This window comes from Rhododendron vialii, chromosome 4a (genome assembly GCF_030253575.1).
Source record: "Rhododendron vialii isolate Sample 1 chromosome 4a, ASM3025357v1".
NCBI classification, from domain to species: Eukaryota; Viridiplantae; Streptophyta; class Magnoliopsida; order Ericales; family Ericaceae; genus Rhododendron; species Rhododendron vialii.
The window spans coordinates 33,677,839-33,695,623 of record NC_080560.1 but is presented as its reverse complement, the minus strand read 5'-3'; the positions used below and the strand labels follow the sequence as shown (position 1 = coordinate 33,695,623).

The following is a 17,785-nucleotide window of genomic DNA, read 5'->3' as shown; positions in this document are numbered from 1 at the left end:
CCCCCAACTTTCATTTCCTACTCACCAACCCAAACGCAGGAGATTCTTACCAACCCAAATCAACTTGACACTTTGGGCATTCTTCAATCCAAACACGGCCTATCTTAACTTAAACTAATTTCATCACCACATCACCATTTTTAATTTAGCTATTTAAGAAACTAATGCTTCATTTAAAGATCTTTCATTTGACACTTCACATATAATAATCTACTCTCTCTCTCTCCCTCTGCCAGGAGTTTTCTCTCTCATGGCGGCCGTTACTCCAACTAAATCTCTGCTTCATTCCTCCTCATCCTTCCCAAAATCTTCGTTTTCCTCCAAAACCCAATTCAATTCCATTAGTTTTAAGAAAACCCAGTCGGGATTAGAACCGATTCGCTCGAAATCGGGCAATGCGTGTTTTTCGGGGGGAGAGGGGTTCGGAAGAACAAGAAGGAGAACAGAGAGGAGGGAGGAAGGATTGGTGGTGAGGTGTACGGCGGAGGGGATAGAGAGGGGATTGCTGGTGGGAGGGAGGGGGCAGGAAGGTAAATTCGTGGTGCCGGAGAGGTTCAAGGTGGTGGCGCTATTGGCGTGCGTGATGTGCCTTTGTAACGCGGATAGAGTTGTCATGTCCGTGGCCATTGTCCCCCTTGCTGCCAAACATGGCTGGAGCAGCTCTTTTCTCGGCATCGTTCAGGTTAATCTCTCTCTGTCTCTCTCTCTCTCTCGTGTCAATCTACTGCATGTTAGGAATTTGTCAAATCATATATACCAGAATTCAGAACTCCAATGTAGATTTTAGATTGGATATGAATGCAGAGGTTCAAATTATTTCCACCCTTTAATACTAGATTTATATAGTGGTTGCCATAATGCGATGCATTCATTCACGGTAACCAAACCAAATTAAGTCGGGCGGCGCATGTCTTGAGTCTCAATTAAAGTTGTCAATACCGTACCGGCCAGCGTTGATCGGTACCGGACTGTACTTTGGTACTGTTCCGGATTTGCCGCAATTAATATTTTATATATATATATATAAAATATATATATATCTACAATGTTGCATAATTTTAAATATAAACATAAACAAAATGTAAAAAAAAAAAGAAGAAGAGAGAGAAGGTAATTTTGTACCGGCCGGAATATCGGAAAATGTTCGAAACAGACCGGTATCGTCCGGTACATCCGGTATTGGCCGGAACAGGCCGGCATTTCAACCGGAATGGAACTTGAGTTTTTGTGTTCCGTTTAAGTGCCGGTACGGTACGGAACGAATTTTACAACTCTGGTCTCAATCGATTAATATTGACTATATGAATCCATACGTGGTAGAGCTAGACTTTATGTGTGATTTGTAATAAGCTACGTAAAGCACAATCCTTGGTTCTTTTTTTTTTTGGTCATTTTTGATGGTATGAAAAACATTTTTTTGTTGTCAACGTAACGTAAAATCACTAAAATGCCCTTTCTAAGATTGAGAAGACATGTCAGGGTATTTTCGTGAGAAGCCCCGCCAGTGGCCTAACCTAAAATTTCTAAACTCATTTACTCCATTTTTTTTACAATTTTCAAAACCAATTAGTACCAAACAATAAAGATAACTTTTTTTTTTTTGCGGTAAGTAACAATAAAGACAACGTGGCCTATCGAAAAAAAATTAAAGATAACTTAGAATTTGAAAAAAAAAAAACCCCTATAAGTTAGGGATCAATCAATTCTAGTTACATATCTATCTCTTTTTTTTCTCGAACAATAACTATATACTACTACTAATATGTTTTACACATATTGTGATAAGAAAATGTTTTGTTGAAATCTTTTTTATTCTCTTAACTCTTAAATCATTCTTTTTTTTTTTTTTTCCCTTTTAGGTTAATTTTGTGTCACATGTTAGTATGTTGTATCAGATATTTTCTTGTAAATAGAAATATCAAGGTAGTTAAATATGTTATGCTCACACGGATTAAATTAAATTTTATGAAACTAATCTCTTCAGAAGTAGAAATGGAATCCTGTCGATTCATTATGTCAATAATTTATCATCTTTCCTGCTACCACAAGTAGAAAGTTGGAGATAAATTCCAATTCCAACTTGGTGACTCCAACTGCATGCCTCCGGACCTGCCAAGCACCCTGTCGAGTGCATTTGGACTGTCCATCTCGATAATCAATGATCCGGATTGAAAACAAATTCTTCCGGGGAAGAGTCCGGGGAAGAGTTAACTCTTCCCGAAAGAGTTTGTTTTTAATCCGAACCGCTGAAAATATTTTTGGACGGTTTAAATGTGCCCTGCACCTGCTCAACGGGGACTACTTAATTGGCAGCATCCCCAGTTTGGCTTTAAGCTCTTCCCCAAACCTTAAAGTTAATCCAAATCCTACGTGGAATTGACAGCATCAACCCACTCCAAATTCAGCAGCAACAACCAAATGGTTTGTTAAATTTATAATATTGTGACTTCTTCGAAACAATATCCAAAAAATATTGTTTGGAGTTCAATAATTAATTCCGATGCTCACTTGTGGGATCCCAATTAAAATTAGAGCAAAACTCCAAATGGATTGACCCCAAAGGAGTTATTATCGAATGAAAGGTTTCGAATCTGAAATCTTTGGAGAGATCAAACTCTTAAATTCTAAGTCCTTGACCAATTCCGTTCCGCTAAGGGAAATAAGTCCTTATTTTTCAAATAAGCACTTACTTTTTGAATTAAATGTAATGTATTGTGAAAGAATGACCTGTATCGTAACACGATAAATAAGTATTTAAAAAATAAGAATTTTAGCGGAACCGGAAACGGATATGTCATCCTTGGATTTATTTGGCGGATAGTGTTATTGTACATTTACAATTCCAGACGTCTCTAGACTCGTTTTGGTAGTCCCCTACAGAGTCCACGAAAAGCCAAATTGTTAAATTCTTGGTGGGCCCGTTACTACGCTTACCACCGAGGACTGAAAGGGCAACATACCAACCCGCTCTGGCCCTCTCATCTCCTCTTCTTTTATCGGCGAGACCAACCGCACGTGCATTCACAGCCAAACGGGGGCGGTTGTACCTATGTTTGAAGAGGTTTAAGCGGACTCAAAAAATACATTAAAATTTTGTATTCTTTTTCATATAGTAATATGATTTTTCATACTCTTTAATATTGTCAGTACTGAATTGTTCATGGATAGTCAGAGTAAAAAGAAATTCACTTAAATTTATGAGTACGTAGATAATATAACTCAACAAAACAAAATAAATTACGTACAATTCATTTCCAACCATTATAAAAAAATTCCATTTTGTGTAGAGCATTGTTTACAAAAAATTTCTTTATGTTTTTTGTCACTGCTGAACTAAAACTCTGAAGCGTTGCTGCAGCCATACATCATATGACAGTACTAGTTCTATATATGGTTTTGGAGAATTTTTTTATTTATTTTAATCTGGGTTTTGGAGAAGTTAGGTGGGGGTGTTTTTGTAGACTGGCCGTTGCCCTTACAACAATACCTAAATGTGGATGCGTGTAAATTAATTTTGTTTGACATCTAACGGCGTTCGGGCTTGTTCACCTGCACCTAAACTAATTCTTAGAGGGCCAATTTCACCGGTTATTAGTAGGGTGCTCAATTAGAGTGATGCTCAATTAGAGTTAGAGTCAGGGAAAAACCCTATTTGGACACCCCACTTTATAACGCCTAAGAAGTCTCGAATCTGACCTTATAAGAGAGCAAATTTTTGAGTCTCGACCTTCGCCACCTCGACAATCCATTGGAGTATGGGTGTGGAATGAATGTAATAAGCAAAAATTTTGATATTTTAGCTTGTCAATACACCTAGCATCATTAAATGAGTAGAGTTGGACCTCGAAATGTATAACTAGGTTTCAATAATACAGGTTTGGTTTGAAATGGGTGTCTGCTCAGACGAGAATGATTCAAACTTTCCTAGTTTGAAATTTTAAAACAGCATGGCCTTACCTTATTGGGTCAGGTTTGAGCTAAGCAAAATTAACAAGTTTCAGGATGTCTGTAATTTTACGTAATTAGTTGACGTTGAATGGAACATGGATTCGGGGATGGTGGGCAGCACCGTGCAGTGCTTAATCTCAACCGTCCAAAAGTGTTTTGGATGGTCCGGATTTTAAAAGAACTCTTCTAAATCCCCGGAAAAGTTATTTAAAAATGTGAACCATGGATTGCTGAGACGGACGGTGCGGATGAAGCAGTTGAAGGACAACGCCTAATAGGCAGCACCATCCCTGAGTCCATGGAACAAGAGTCAAGCTTCAGTATTTTTTTTCCCTCAACTCTATCGATACATGCTAGAATCACACAATCCAAGTACAGCCCCACACTCACAGGGCTCCATCGTGTGTATGAAGCCCACATCCTTGTGAAAGTGGATGTGTAAACGAGTGCGTAAGTGGGTGTGGCACTGTGGCTGTGGAAATGATTGGTGTTTCTACTTTCTAGTTGGTTTTGTTAGTCAATCCTCAAATTCGTACAATTGATATCCATCTATTTTTGTTCTGCCCAGGCCAAAGCCGGAGGTGCTCTTAACAGTATTCCATGATAATTCTTTCATCTGTATATAAATAAACTAATTTCATTTTCATGGCTCTTCTTTTTGCCAAGGTCAAGTTTATGCATAGTTGATGTGCTAACGAAGGTTTTGATGGTTTCTTTTATATGTATACATGTATAGTCCTCATTTCTATGGGGATACATATTTTCATCCGTCGTGGGAGGAGCCTTGGTAGACAAATACGGAGGAAAAAGGGTGATCGCTTGGGGCGTGGGCTTGTGGTCTATCGCCACTCTCCTCACCCCATGGGCTGCAAATCACTCCACAATCGCCCTCTTGTCTGTTCGTGCCTTCTTTGGCCTCGCCGAAGGCGTGGCTCTCCCTTCCATGAACACCCTCTTGTCAAGGTAATTTCTCTTACACAAACAGAATTTTCATACAAAATCAATCTCCATGCATATTGTTGTCTCTCTGTTTTATTCATTTGAAACTAAAGTACCAACATCTGAGGTCCACAATTTTACAAACGACATTGCCATGTCATTCTTGATGGATTTTCTGTATAGTATTTGTGTTTGCGAATCGGTCTTTTATCTGTATGCGCAGTCATTGGACTTCACCGCCATATGAATGAACCATTATATCTTCGACAAGCTCAAAATTCGGGTAATAACAACCTATGCTTGGTATAGTAATTTGCCGCCCTTGTTGGAGACTTAGATACCTCCGGCCAACAAAATTGTCAGATTCATGAATCAAAATCAACTTTCCCATAAATTGAATCGCGAATCAAAACCTGGTGTAAAATGTGGCCTGCCTTCATGTTACATTCCTTTATTGATTCTGATATGACTTGTAATCCGAAAATTCATGCTTTTGTATGACTTAGAAGAAACAAATATCGATCAATTTTCAAACCACCAGCTGGAATGATTTAACCCTGCATTCATTCCTATAGTACTATTTTGCAAGCAGAAACATGTGATAAATTTGAATCGAATTGGATCATCCAATAAAATCATGAACCGCTCAATCCTAATGTTGTTCTTGCTTTCTTTGATACAAGATACTAATCGACTATGTCATATGTCATATCAAATCGTGCCATACGTATCTAAAAACGCACAATTCTTACGACAAAAGCAGCGATTAAGGAATTCGTGCTCAATATTACTTGTGGACCCTACAGTAAGTCAGGTGTACCATCTGTTTCATATCAGGTGGTTTCCAAGCCATGAAAGAGCTACTGCAGTGGGAATGTCAATGGCTGGATTTCATCTTGGAAATGTAGCAGGATTAGTACTAACTCCTATAGCCATGTCGTCAATCGGAATTGCTGGTCCTTTCATTTTCTTCTCATCCCTTGGGCTTCTCTGGCTCACAACATGGGCATATGGGGTTACAAATGATCCAAACGAGAGCCAGTTTATCAGCAAATCAGAGCTGCGGTTGATCCAAGCCGGCAAATCCAACACTTCGCTGAAGAAAGGCGAGCTTCTGCCCCTCCGCCTCCTGCTGTCAAAATTACCCACATGGGCAATTATTGTTGCAAATGTTACCAATAATTGGGTAAGTTGGCTTGGTAAATTTCGAAATCCAAGTCTTTGTTGTTTCTTAGTATTGCCTGAAATACAGACATGTCTCTTAGCCTTGCGTTCATATGTTCTCTATCTTCATATGATATAAACATTTCCCCAAACATGCTGTGACACATTGCCGCCATATAGAAGGATTAATGCAATTTTAAAAAGTTGGGACCGTTTTAAATTTGTCTTGAATATTTATTTTGTTGTTTACGTCAACAGAACGAAATAGAAGATTTCTTCGTTGATTAGGCAACACCCAGATTCAAACTGGGGAAAAAGGATTTGCAAAATATTCAAAAAAAAGAAAAACCAGAGGGACTGTTTTGAAAACTAGTTGACTGAATCTAGTACCAAGTTTAAATCCTCAACTTATAAGCCTGTGGTGATTTTTATCTCTATTCTGACAGAAATAATGCTTATGATTCTAGTTTGAATCCGTAAGTACACCCATAATATATGGGTATTCTTACATTTAACATGTCTGCGTTCAAGTTTTTGAATAGCATTGTTTACGTATCTGCATCCGTGCTTCTTACTATTTTCATTAAGAATTTGAAACATGATTCTAAATGCAGGGATACTTCGTTATGCTTTCATGGATGCCAGTTTACTTTAAAACTGTAAGTGCCCATTTCCTCGCTCAATTTTCTCACTTTTCTTGACATTTTTTCCCCACAGTTCACTACTCATGATTTGGGTTATATGATATACAAATAGGTATTCAACGTGAATTTAAAACAAGCGGCTTGGTTCAGCGCCGTGCCATGGGGAACAATGGCGATATCGGGCTACATTGCTGGACTGGTTTCAGATTTCTTAGTAAAGGCGGGATGTTCCGTGACATTAGTCAGGAAAATTATGCAGGTAAAACTCTTGAATTACTATCTGGGAAAAAAACCCAAATTCCTAATTACGGAGCCAGGTATGGAACAAAACAATGGCATGGTCTTCTTGTTGGATTACTGATTAGTCCAGTATGTGAAGCAAACAATGCGATGGTAACTTGACATCTTGTAACTAATGTAGCATAAAATGAAACACATATTTGGGTGTCTCGAGGCGTGTCGGTGTCCTAGACACATCAAACACACATACGAAACCGGTAGACATGTCCGTACTTCTTAGGCTGAGAGAGAGAGAGAGAGAGAGAGAGAGAGAGAGAGAGAGAGAGAGAGAGAGAGGAGAGGAGAATCGTACCTTCCGGCTTACGCATTTGGAACTAACATTGGCTATCATCTGAACATGACAGTCCATTGGATTTATTGGGCCTGGGGTGTCATTGCTCCTTTTGAACTATGCCAAGACGCCAGTAGTTGCATCCATATACATCACTGCAGCCCTGAGCTTCAGCTCTTTCAGCCAAGCTGGCTTTCTCCTCAATATGCAAGTAAGTTCTCTCATCCCCTTTCCGATACACAATTTCTATATTCGAAAACAGAAAGAGTCATCGTTTCTCAAAAACCAATTCTATTTCTCTTAAAAAAACTTAATTTTCATCGTTGTTTGATCAGGATATTGCTCCTCAGAACGCGGGATTCCTCCATGGTACGTGGCCAAATTCACCCATACTCTAATTCGATTTCCTTCTAAAATGTTTTTCTTTAGAATGCTGATATTTTTCTCCATTTTCAAATTGCTGTTTAGGCATTGCGAATTCAGCTGGAACTCTGGCTGCAATAGTAAGCACAATCGGAACGGGTTACTTTGTGCAATGGCTTGGATCATTTCAAGCGTTCCTTACCGTCACGGCAGGACTTTATTTTGCTTCAACCATTTTCTGGAACCTCTACGCGACCGGAGAACGAGTATTCTAGGCAGAAAACTCTCCTCACTTTCGGAATACTCCTTAGGGTGTATCCAAGAAAAAGAAAAATTAGGTGGACGAAGATGCAAATATGTTTATTGGTCAGTGTTAAAAAATTTTGTCATTGACTTTGGTACCTATATATATTGTGAAATAAAAGAACGATTCTTTGGTTTTTTTTTTTTTTCCTTTGAACAGCAAATGATCACTCGTTCGACTGCTAGTTAGTTCTTTGTATAAACGTCAACTTTCTGAATATGGTAAATGAGAAATCTAAGTTTTGAGTTTATTGAGAAGTTGATGGATGTGATGACTTTCGCTGAGAAAAAAAGAACGCATACTAAACTCTCTATCTCTCGGCGCGCATGGGCATGTGTGCAATATGAAGATTGACCTCTTTCGTCAATGCAATACAATGGTTAATTTAATAGTGGCGTAGCCACCATCTAGGCCAGTTGGATGTTCAAAAAGCTATTTTTTCAAAGAGTGATGCTATATGTACCGACAAGGGGAGAGAAATCGTACCACTGGCCTTCGGCGGGCGGTCTTCGGCCACCGGACTGCCGATCCGAGTTATTCAAAATTAAAAAAAAAAAAAAAAAACTGATGGCCCCTACGCGAAAATCAACGGTATCCAAGATGTGTAGGGTGCTTGATCCGCGCACCCTTTTTTGTGTATATACACGTATATACATATATACAAGAAAAAGGGGTGCTCAGATCAAACACCCTACACACCTCGGATGCTGTTGATTTTATATACACGAAAAAGGGATGCTCAGATCAAGCATCCTACACACCTCGCCCTCGGATGCCGTTGATTCTCACTCGAGCCCCATTGGTTTTTTTTTTTAGAATTTTTGGACGGCTCAGATCGGCCGTCTGGTGGCCGGAGACGGCCCGCCGGCGGCTGTCGGTACGATTTCTCTCCCCTCGGTCGGTACTTATATCATTTCTGTTTTTCAAACTAAATGTGAAAATAGAAAAAAGCTACAAATAAGTTAACGGAAAAAGGCATAAAAACTAAAAAAAAAAACTGGCTAAAGTATTCATTCCATAATTATTTGACTTTTTATTTTGATTTAGGCATTTGAGGGTAGCTTAAATTTGGGAGAAATCTTATAAAAATTTTCAATCCTAGAACCGGAACCCTACTGTCCCTTAGGGTCCATTCAGGCCGTCTATGCTTGGTAATAGAGGGCTCATTGAGATGGAATCTGAGCTGTTCAATGCCGAGCATGGATGGCTTGAATGGAGCCAACACCTATGTTGTCCCCATTTCATTTTTTTAGAGCAGTACTCTTAATAACTGTAAAATTTCACTCAGTTAAAAGTATTTCTCAAACTCTCATAGCTTACAACGAAGGAAGTCTAAATCCTTGCATATTCTTCTTCTTTTCAAATCATTGCACATTCTTCTTCTTTTTCAAATCTTTAAAAAATAACTGGACTTCGAATTTCTAACAAATATTTTCATGTTTCTCAATAATATAATTATAAAAGATAGATAATGCTGACAGTATTTATTTCAGTGAAAACCTCACCCACCACCAAAAATTACTTACAATGAAAAATTTATAACTTACTATAAAATTTACCAATAATAACTTAACCAAGTATATAAAATCTAAGAAAAATTACCAAAATGATAAATTTAGAAAAAATAACCTTATAAATCACGATAAATTTATCAAGATTATAAAACCAGCAATTTATCAGAATGATAAAAACCAACAAACAAGTAAAAAGTGCAAAAGTTGTTATAAATTTATTATTATATCCTTAGGGGACTCAGGGGCCGTGCTGCGCAGCGTGCTGTGCATGGCAAATTGCTGCCGCTCAGGTCTTGCTCCGATGATCGGAAATGTTCACTTTGTAGAGCTCTTCGAGTAGAACAAATGTACCAAAAATCAGCCCAATCAGATATCATTAAGTGACTCATCCGAAAATTATTATCTTGAAAATTTTAAGTGTACCAAAAAATAGTGAATTTTATCTAGTGTTTCGGATTAATTTGTGTCAAGATAATAATGTTCGGATGAAGAACTTAATAATATCTAATTAAGCTTATTTTTGGTACACTTGTTTTACTTGAAGAGCTCCACGAAGTGAACGTTTCCGATTATCGAAGTGAGACCGGAGCAGTGGCAATTTGCCGCGCCCAGCATGCTGTGCAGCACCACCCCCCACTCCTATATTAGGTCTCATCTTAACTAGATCGACAGAACATAAATATTTAAAACCTCTAGAACGGACACCTAAATTAAATCTAGTAAGTAGGATGCCTATTTAATTTTAAGTGTAAATATTATCATCTACTCATACTTCATTACAATTTATTCCAAGACCTCCCAGGAAAAAAGAAAATTACTCTTGGTACGTAGTTGTGTAGGGTTGGGGCCTTTGGCTTAAATTTTTGCTGTCTTTTTATTCCATCGTCATTAGTGCATTTTTTCAACTTTGGCCTATACTTTTATACTTTTTTTTATTTCTTTCGTCGAGATAAGCCAATGTGATGTACAAAATTTGACCTAATTTTAGTAAAAATTAAAAAAAAAAAGCAAACAAAAAAAAAGGCAAAAAACTAATCTAAAGGCCCCGTAGCGCACCTACTAAAATTGCACGCATGCGTAACGATAACATACACATCACTGATGCATCCTTTCTGTTCACTTTTCCCAAAAGGTTGCTTCATTTTTGCAAGGATGAGCTTTTTCTTGTTTCCAAATATGCAAGGATAAATAAATTAAGGGCAACTTAAATAGGGGTCCTATCCTACATTGATAATTAAGTCCTAATCCTTGTAGGTTTAAAAACTTATGTTTTCATCCTGAAATTTAAATAATACCCATTTAGCCCTTAATAATCTTTTACATTTTAATAGAGCCGTTGGGCGCAGCAACAATCACGACAAAATCACCCGGGATGTAAAACTAACATAAAAAGTTAATTTAAGGTCCTAAAATTCTTTACTATATAGGTTAAAAAATTCAGGATGTAAAACTCGCTAACTTTTTATTTTAGTTTTACATCCCGGATGGTTTTTTCATGATTCCGGATGACTTTGCCATAATTTCTGTATTTGTCATGATTTTGTCATGATTTCTGTATTTGTCATGATTAAGGGTGTTTTAGGTATTATTTAAATTTCAGAATGTCGATTTAAGTGTTCAAACTTAATAGGATAGGCACCTAAATAAGTCTACGAAACAAGATGGCTATTTAATTTCTTCAAAAATTAATTAAAAAATACAGATTGGGTGAACAGTGGCATGTGGATCATAGCTTTTGCCTTTAAGCAGAGTATTGCATCAAATAGGAGGCCCAATCTGTAATTTGGAAATGGCTTTTCTGTGTTTGGATTGCAATGAGCAGCACATATATAATCTCAGTCGGTCAAAAATATTTCTGACGGTTAGAAAGAATAATTTCTTCGTGTTACGAGTCTTTTAAAATCAGAATCAGTAATTGCAGAGATGACTAGAAGAAATGTTTTGGATGATAACCAGACAAAATGTGATTACAAAGGCTTCTCTACGAGAAGTTTTTAAGTGCCGGGTGAGCACTGATCGCGTGGTGCAGAGTACACATCTCGGCTGCCCAAATCTGTTTAGGTTTGAAAAGGTATTTTGGTAATTTTACATTAAAAAATTATTCAAATAAATCTGGACCGTCTAAAATATATTTGGACAGCCAAGATGGTATTCGGCACCACGTGGCCCGTGCCCACCCGACGCTGAAAAACTTCTCCTTTTCTGCAATCAAAAAAGACAAGAAGCCGGATCCTCATTTATTTAGTATTTTTTAATCTTTCTTTCACGCCTCCACAAAACCTTTAAAAAATGTGACTTTCAAGATGAATTTTCCAAACTTCTTTGATTTCTTCACGGAGAAATGGAGAGCAACCACTCACCCTTTTGCCTACCAATCCAGTAATCCACCGTTCACTTTTTGTAATTCTTTCTTAAAAACTTCTCAATCACGACAAACAAACCTCCCCACAGATTGGTAGGTGAGGGAAAGATCAAGAACACCTCCAAAATAGCTACAGTAATATCTTCAATCTTCAAACACTCCTCCAACAAAAACTTGGGTCAAATCCCACACCACACATTTCGACCTAATTTAGCTTACAAATTTCTGGGTTTTTTTCTCCCCATATTACCTGATTAGCCTTGAAGCTCAATAAAATCTCATCAACATCTGATTTGGGTATACTGTGATTAGGGTTTTCAAGAAGACCGCAAAGCCAATGTTTTCTGATTTGGGATTTCCAAAAATCCAGCTAGCATTTTTGTTTGAGTCTGCTCCCTATTAGGGACTTCTGAAGCTTCTGATTATCAAGATTCTGAGTTGGGTATATTTTTTTTATTAGGGTTTTCCAGAAGACCGCAAACCCAAAATTCTGATTGGGGATTTTCAAGAATCCAGCAAGCATTTTTTGGGTTTACTCCCTATTAGGGATTTCTGAAGCATCTGATAATCAAGATTCTGTTTTTGACTATATAGAGATCAGCGTTTTCAAGAAGACCCAACTAGCCAAATTCTGATTTGGGATTCAATTTGGTTGTTCCGACGAAAAATGAATTTCAGAAGCATGGAAGAATTCTGGGCTTTCTATGTGAACCAGCACTCAAAGCCAGCAACAAGGCGTTGGCATTTTGCTGGAACTCTCACTAGTATTCTCTGCTTGATCTACTCCTTATGCTTCAATTGGTGGTGTGTATTTCTTGTGCCTTTATTTGGCTATGGTTTTGCTTGGTACAGTCATTTCTTTGTCGAAGGGAATGTCCCGGCCACGTTCGGGCATCCCTTCTGGTCTCTCATGTGTGATTTTAAGATGTTTGGATTGATGCTTACTGGTCAAATGGATAGAGAGATCAAGAGGCTTGGTAAGAGGCCTATCTTGCAGGTGTTTTGATCCTCCTTTTAGATTTTCTTTTTTCTTCAACATATATCTGTAATAGCACGAATGCTTATTTTTTTCCCCTTTCCATTCAAACTCCTACTGTTAGAATATTGATGCTCTCCTTTACCTTTTGATTTGGGATTTAGTTTGTTTTGTTGAATATATGTGGAATTGATGATGAATGTTAAGTACAACACGTTTATATTTCATTTTCGAAGAACTTTTGTGTTTGTATTACTATCTGCATCTTAAATATGCGGTCTAAAGGTTGAAATTAAGGATACGTTCATACATTTGATATTAGTGATTTGATGCCTGGATATGCTGAATTGGTTTTTTTAATTTCTGCAAAATAGCTCTCCCATTTGTTTAGTAGACGATCAAATTCATTAGTTCACTTACTATTTGATGGTTTATTTTGGGACTCAGAGGGGGCTCCAAGTTTGTTCTATGGTAATTTGAGAACACCATTCCTTTCGTAACTGCTATAGTACCTGTATTTTATGTGTTGCAGTGAATTATACCTGAGCACAATTCAACTCAAAGAATGCCTTTTCCTGTTTTGGGGCGGGTACGTTAGATCATGTTATATTTTGTCTTTCTGCTCTATCTAGGTGGTATTTTAATTTCATTTCCGGATTTGATTTGGGTTTTCAGCTTTGATTTGGTGCATGGTTCAGTTCCACAACATAACGTTCTTTGAGTTTTTTTTTGTAACTTTTTGGGAGGTATAAAGGGGGCTGCTATATGAGTGGTAAAACTTTATGAGAGCAGTCTCTTCATGCATATACTGCCATAGGGTAGATCTGCCTATATATTTCCTATGTTAGTGGATGTATGAAATTATTTTGGATAATGCTTGTAAGTTTTTGCCTCGCTTTACGTTCTCGACTAGTAGGCAATTTGAGAAAATCCTCCTTTTGACTACCATGGTATATGACGTGTGGAAAGAGAGCTTTAAACACGAGATAGCTGAGCATACTTTAAGAGAGTAAGCATATATATTATATACCTTGTACAAAATAGCATCTGCTATGTGTGGGATTCTTGCATATAATAAGTGGTCAATATTAACATGTGTTTTAGAGGAGTATCTTGTTCTGAAACTAATAAATTATCAACCGTAGCAAATTTAGGGATTAGGAGCCAAAGTCTCTTTCCAAATTGTTTGTGATTACTGTGCAAAACCGGATGTCTAGATAAGTAGCTTGGTTGACACCTATGTTCTAAAAGTCGCTAGTTTCTAGTCGGGCAGTCGGGGATTAATCGGCGCTTAGAGATTAGTCGCTTAGAGTAGAAGGAAACGTTAAATAACATCCAACCAGAGGAAACAGAGCCTACATACACACAATCTCACAACAAACAAAGCTTACATACACATAATTTCACAACAAACAGATCAAGAAAAAAGGCAGTGACTACATACAGAGCACAAAGAGAGAGCAGTGAAGACGAGGTTTAGATTTGAATCGGTTATACTATAAAGTGTATTATGTATATCCTATATTTAAAAAACACTAAAACCCTAACAGTAAATTACCACAACATTAAACCCTTAGATTTGCAAAATTACGTATTTAAACCCCCGATTAATCCTGCCCAGTTGCCTGGCCGATTACTTGTGGACTAACCCCGCCGCCTAACTTAGCCCTTGGGTCGCTAGTTGGGCTGGCGGACCAGTAGTTACACAATTCTTGGTTTGAGGGTAAGGAATTGCACACTGGTTCGCAGTTTTATGGTTTTGTGGAAAGCTCATAGAAAATTCGCACACTCCTTTTCCTCGGTTCACGGACTTTGTAATGGTGCAACGAATTCAGCAGCTGTCGACTAATTAAGTGACATGTAGCCAACCAGAACTGCCCTTTACGTGTACTAATGCAATCCCGCTCTGTTGTCATTCAGTCCACGTCCCATCTAACTATTTTCTCTCTGTAGCAAAGTCATTCCCAAGGTCACCCCCTTTATTGTATGCCTTCTACGTATACATAGCTGTCCGTGAATTGATTTTTTTATCATCTCTATATTTTGTAAATTTTGCATTCTGACAATCTATACATAACAGCACATCTATATTTTCGGTGGGAACATAAATTACAACATGAAATTCTATGGCGTGAATGCATGCAGCATGTTCAACTTACATTGTAAAGATATTAGTTGACATGTATATATGCATAAAATGCTCTGAGACGTTTATCTTACGGTTCTTCTAAATATCGACGCTCTCTCACCCGCATTTGCCGGCGATTGCGGATTATGTGACTTAGGGCGGACCAACGCCTAGTGCCGAGGCCGATTTTTAGAACACTGTTTGACATGGCATTGCTTATGTGATCCTGGAGGATTGAGCAGAAGGATGCAAATCTTACTCGCTTCGGTCTTCAGTGGGGAGTTTAAGACCTTGTCACTGTTAAGGGAGTGTCTTTACGGATTCCTATTCTTGAAGGGCTGACTAATTGGAGGAACCTCTTGTCTGTTTTTTAATCTGAATTTCCTACTTGTTTTTTTTTTTTTTTGTAAATGGAGAAATCGAATTTCTAACTCTGTTTAATCATTATGCTTTCACTCCCCTTGCGTGAGTCTTTGTATGTGTTTTTTTAACACTCTCTTCCCTTTAGAATATTGTTTTGAAAAACCATAAACCATAAAGTAGTAAAAGGATTTATAACAAACACTGTAAGATGCCTAATTGGCAAGTATTTATGATTCTGTAATCTGAATTATATCCTCGTATTGGTAGAGCAAGCTGTAATGTACATTAGGAAGTTGTTTGTCTGCTTAATTAGTTGTATAGAAGATCCTTGTTCTGACTTGTTCAGTCAGTGAACCGACGGACCATGGCAATTTTCAAACTTTAGTCTGTTTCACATAGATGATGTGATTCAGTCTTTTTTCTCATTTGTACTTTCTCTATCCCACACAGGAACACACAGAATAGAGCAATGCTGCAGACACATATAAAAGTGCATAGATCAGAGTATCAGATTTGTTTCCCGAACTGTCCTATATGCTTGGGTCTCACACAGTAGATGTGGGGCTCAACACCAGACGATCCCGAACACTGTGTCCGCATCTGTGCACGTTGATCTGTGTCTGTGATGTTTTTGCACAAAATATTGCAGTAGAAGAAAGGTTAAAGAAGAGGGCAAATCAGATGTCCACACATGTATCTAGTTGGATCCTTGCATGTCTTGCTCAATGCTTGTGCCTTTATTTTTGCTCTTAGTTTCATAAACTTTGGGATACACCTTTTAGAACATCAGTATCATGCGTGGTAAACGATCATTTTAGACATATTGGTGATCAAAATCTGGAAATCGTTGCTCTACCAGTCTCGCTTATCCCTATCTATTCTTTTAAAAAAGCTACAAGAACTCGTCAATTGTCCTTGTCCCCGAGTGACTGTTCAAGAGCTATTCATTTTTTGGGTATATTTTAGCTTGACTTTTTCGACTCATTTGTCCAATGAAGCATGGATGCCAATATGAGATACGGATTCGATACAATACGGAAACGGCGAAGCGATAAAATCTGGAAAATAGGATACGGGGTCCGGCTAGGATACACTAGAATAATTTTATATTAATATATTTCCAATAATCACAAGAACGGTGGTAGACCGTTCTATTTTTCTTATGTTGTTTTCAAGTTTATTTGGTTACTCATTGAAAATTTTTACAACCTAAAAGTTATAAACGACACGTACACATACATAAACCACAAATACGACACAATAAGAATATTTTGAAAATTATTTACTTTTCTCTATTCCTAACAATTTTATTCAAACACTATCCCAGATACGTATCTCAAACTTTTGTATTTGTGAAGTATTGGATACTCTATGAAACCAAAGTTGCGACACTTCTGGCAGTATCGGGCGAGTATCGGTATCCAATACGGATATGATACAGAAACAACTACCCATTAGAAGTATCCGTGCTTCATAGCATTTCTTTTAAACCATCTGTGTAGAAACATTAAAGTATAGCGAAAGAAGAATAAGAATACAATTTTTACTAAAGTACAATTAGAAGAGTGTGTTTGATGTAGCATTTAAAAAAGTGATTGGCTGACATAAAAATATGACTTCTAAACCATAGTTTGACTAAAAATATGTTAAGACTGATGTGGACGCTCTTAATAGATTAATGTCAGTCCAAGGTAAATTAAGGAACCGACAACTATGAACTAGCTAAAATTCTATATATAGTAGGAGTAGAAGGGAGTTGGGATTCAATGTGGCAGTTCTGAAAATATGAATTTCAGGAATATGGAAGAGTTCTGGGCTTTCTATGTGAACCAGCACTCAAAGCCAGCAACAAATCGTTGGCATTTTACTGGCATTCTAGCTAGTATTCTCTGCTTGATCTACTCCTTATGCTTCAATTGGTGGTGTGTGTTTCTTGTGCCTTTAGTTGGCTATGGAAGTGCTTGGTACAGTCACTTCTTCATTGAAGGGAATGTTCCGGCCACGTTCGGGCATATCCCTTCTGGTGGTTTGATGCTTACTGGGCAAATGGACAAAGAACTCAAGAGGCTTGGTGAGAGGCCTAGCTGAAAGGTTTTTTGATCCTCCGATTAGAATTTCTGTTTTCTTCAAGATCTGTGCAATAATGTTGAATATGGATGCTCTTGATTGGAAATGAGTTTGGTTTGTACTATGTATGTGGAAATAATGTTGAAATGTTAAGTACAACACATTTGCGTATCATCGTCAAAGAACTTGCGTGTTTCTCTCTTCCTTTTTTGGGGTAAAGTTTGCGTGTCTGTCAGCATCTTAATTATGTGGTCCAACGTTGGTAATTAAGGATAGGTTTGTACGTTCGGTATTAGTATTTTGGATGCTTGGGTATTCTGAATTGCTCTTTTGAGCTCTGAAATCAAGCAGACGTAGCTCTCCTTTCTTTTTGGTTAATAGAAGTATCAAATTCATCAGTTTACTAATTTACTAATTAGAGGTACTACAACTATTTAAGTGC

General features: G+C 37.7%; 3 protein-coding genes across 3 annotated transcripts; all 3 read left to right on the top strand.

Annotated features, from left to right (window-relative positions):
- LOC131324818 (probable anion transporter 3, chloroplastic) lies at nucleotides 1–8,073 on the top strand. Its single transcript, XM_058356955.1, has 8 exons — nucleotides 1–682; nucleotides 4,685–4,911; nucleotides 5,725–6,073; nucleotides 6,666–6,710; nucleotides 6,808–6,954; nucleotides 7,340–7,477; nucleotides 7,602–7,635; nucleotides 7,735–8,073. The coding sequence occupies exons 1-8, from the start codon at nucleotides 251–253 to the stop codon at nucleotides 7,902–7,904; spliced, it is 1,542 nt and encodes a 513-aa protein (XP_058212938.1). The 5' UTR covers nucleotides 1–250; the 3' UTR covers nucleotides 7,905–8,073.
- A 4,254-nt stretch (nucleotides 8,074–12,327) lies between these two features.
- On the top strand, nucleotides 12,328–13,023 carry LOC131324817 (uncharacterized). The gene has a single exon (XM_058356954.1). The coding sequence runs from the start codon at nucleotides 12,477–12,479 to the stop codon at nucleotides 12,813–12,815; it is 339 nt and encodes a 112-aa protein (XP_058212937.1). The 5' UTR covers nucleotides 12,328–12,476; the 3' UTR covers nucleotides 12,816–13,023.
- Nucleotides 13,024–13,159: 136 nt separating this feature from the next.
- Nucleotides 13,160–17,364, top strand: LOC131323929 (uncharacterized). The gene has a single exon (XM_058355763.1). The coding sequence runs from the start codon at nucleotides 17,062–17,064 to the stop codon at nucleotides 17,362–17,364; it is 303 nt and encodes a 100-aa protein (XP_058211746.1). The 5' UTR covers nucleotides 13,160–17,061.
- Nucleotides 17,365–17,785: the final 421 nt, after the last annotated feature.

Coding starts and splice junctions, on each gene's coding strand:
- LOC131324817 (XM_058356954.1), top strand. CDS start 12,477: ATGAATTTCAGAAGCATGGAAGAATTCTGGGCTTTCTATGTGAACCAG.
- LOC131324818 (XM_058356955.1), top strand. CDS start 251: ATGGCGGCCGTTACTCCAACTAAATCTCTGCTTCATTCCTCCTCATCC. Junction 6,955..7,339: donor TAGTCAGGAAAATTATGCAG/GTAAAACTCTTG, acceptor TGAACATGACAG/TCCATTGGATTTATTGGGCC. Junction 7,636..7,734: donor GAACGCGGGATTCCTCCATG/GTACGTGGCCAA, acceptor ATTGCTGTTTAG/GCATTGCGAATTCAGCTGGA.
- LOC131323929 (XM_058355763.1), top strand. CDS start 17,062: ATGAATTTCAGGAATATGGAAGAGTTCTGGGCTTTCTATGTGAACCAG.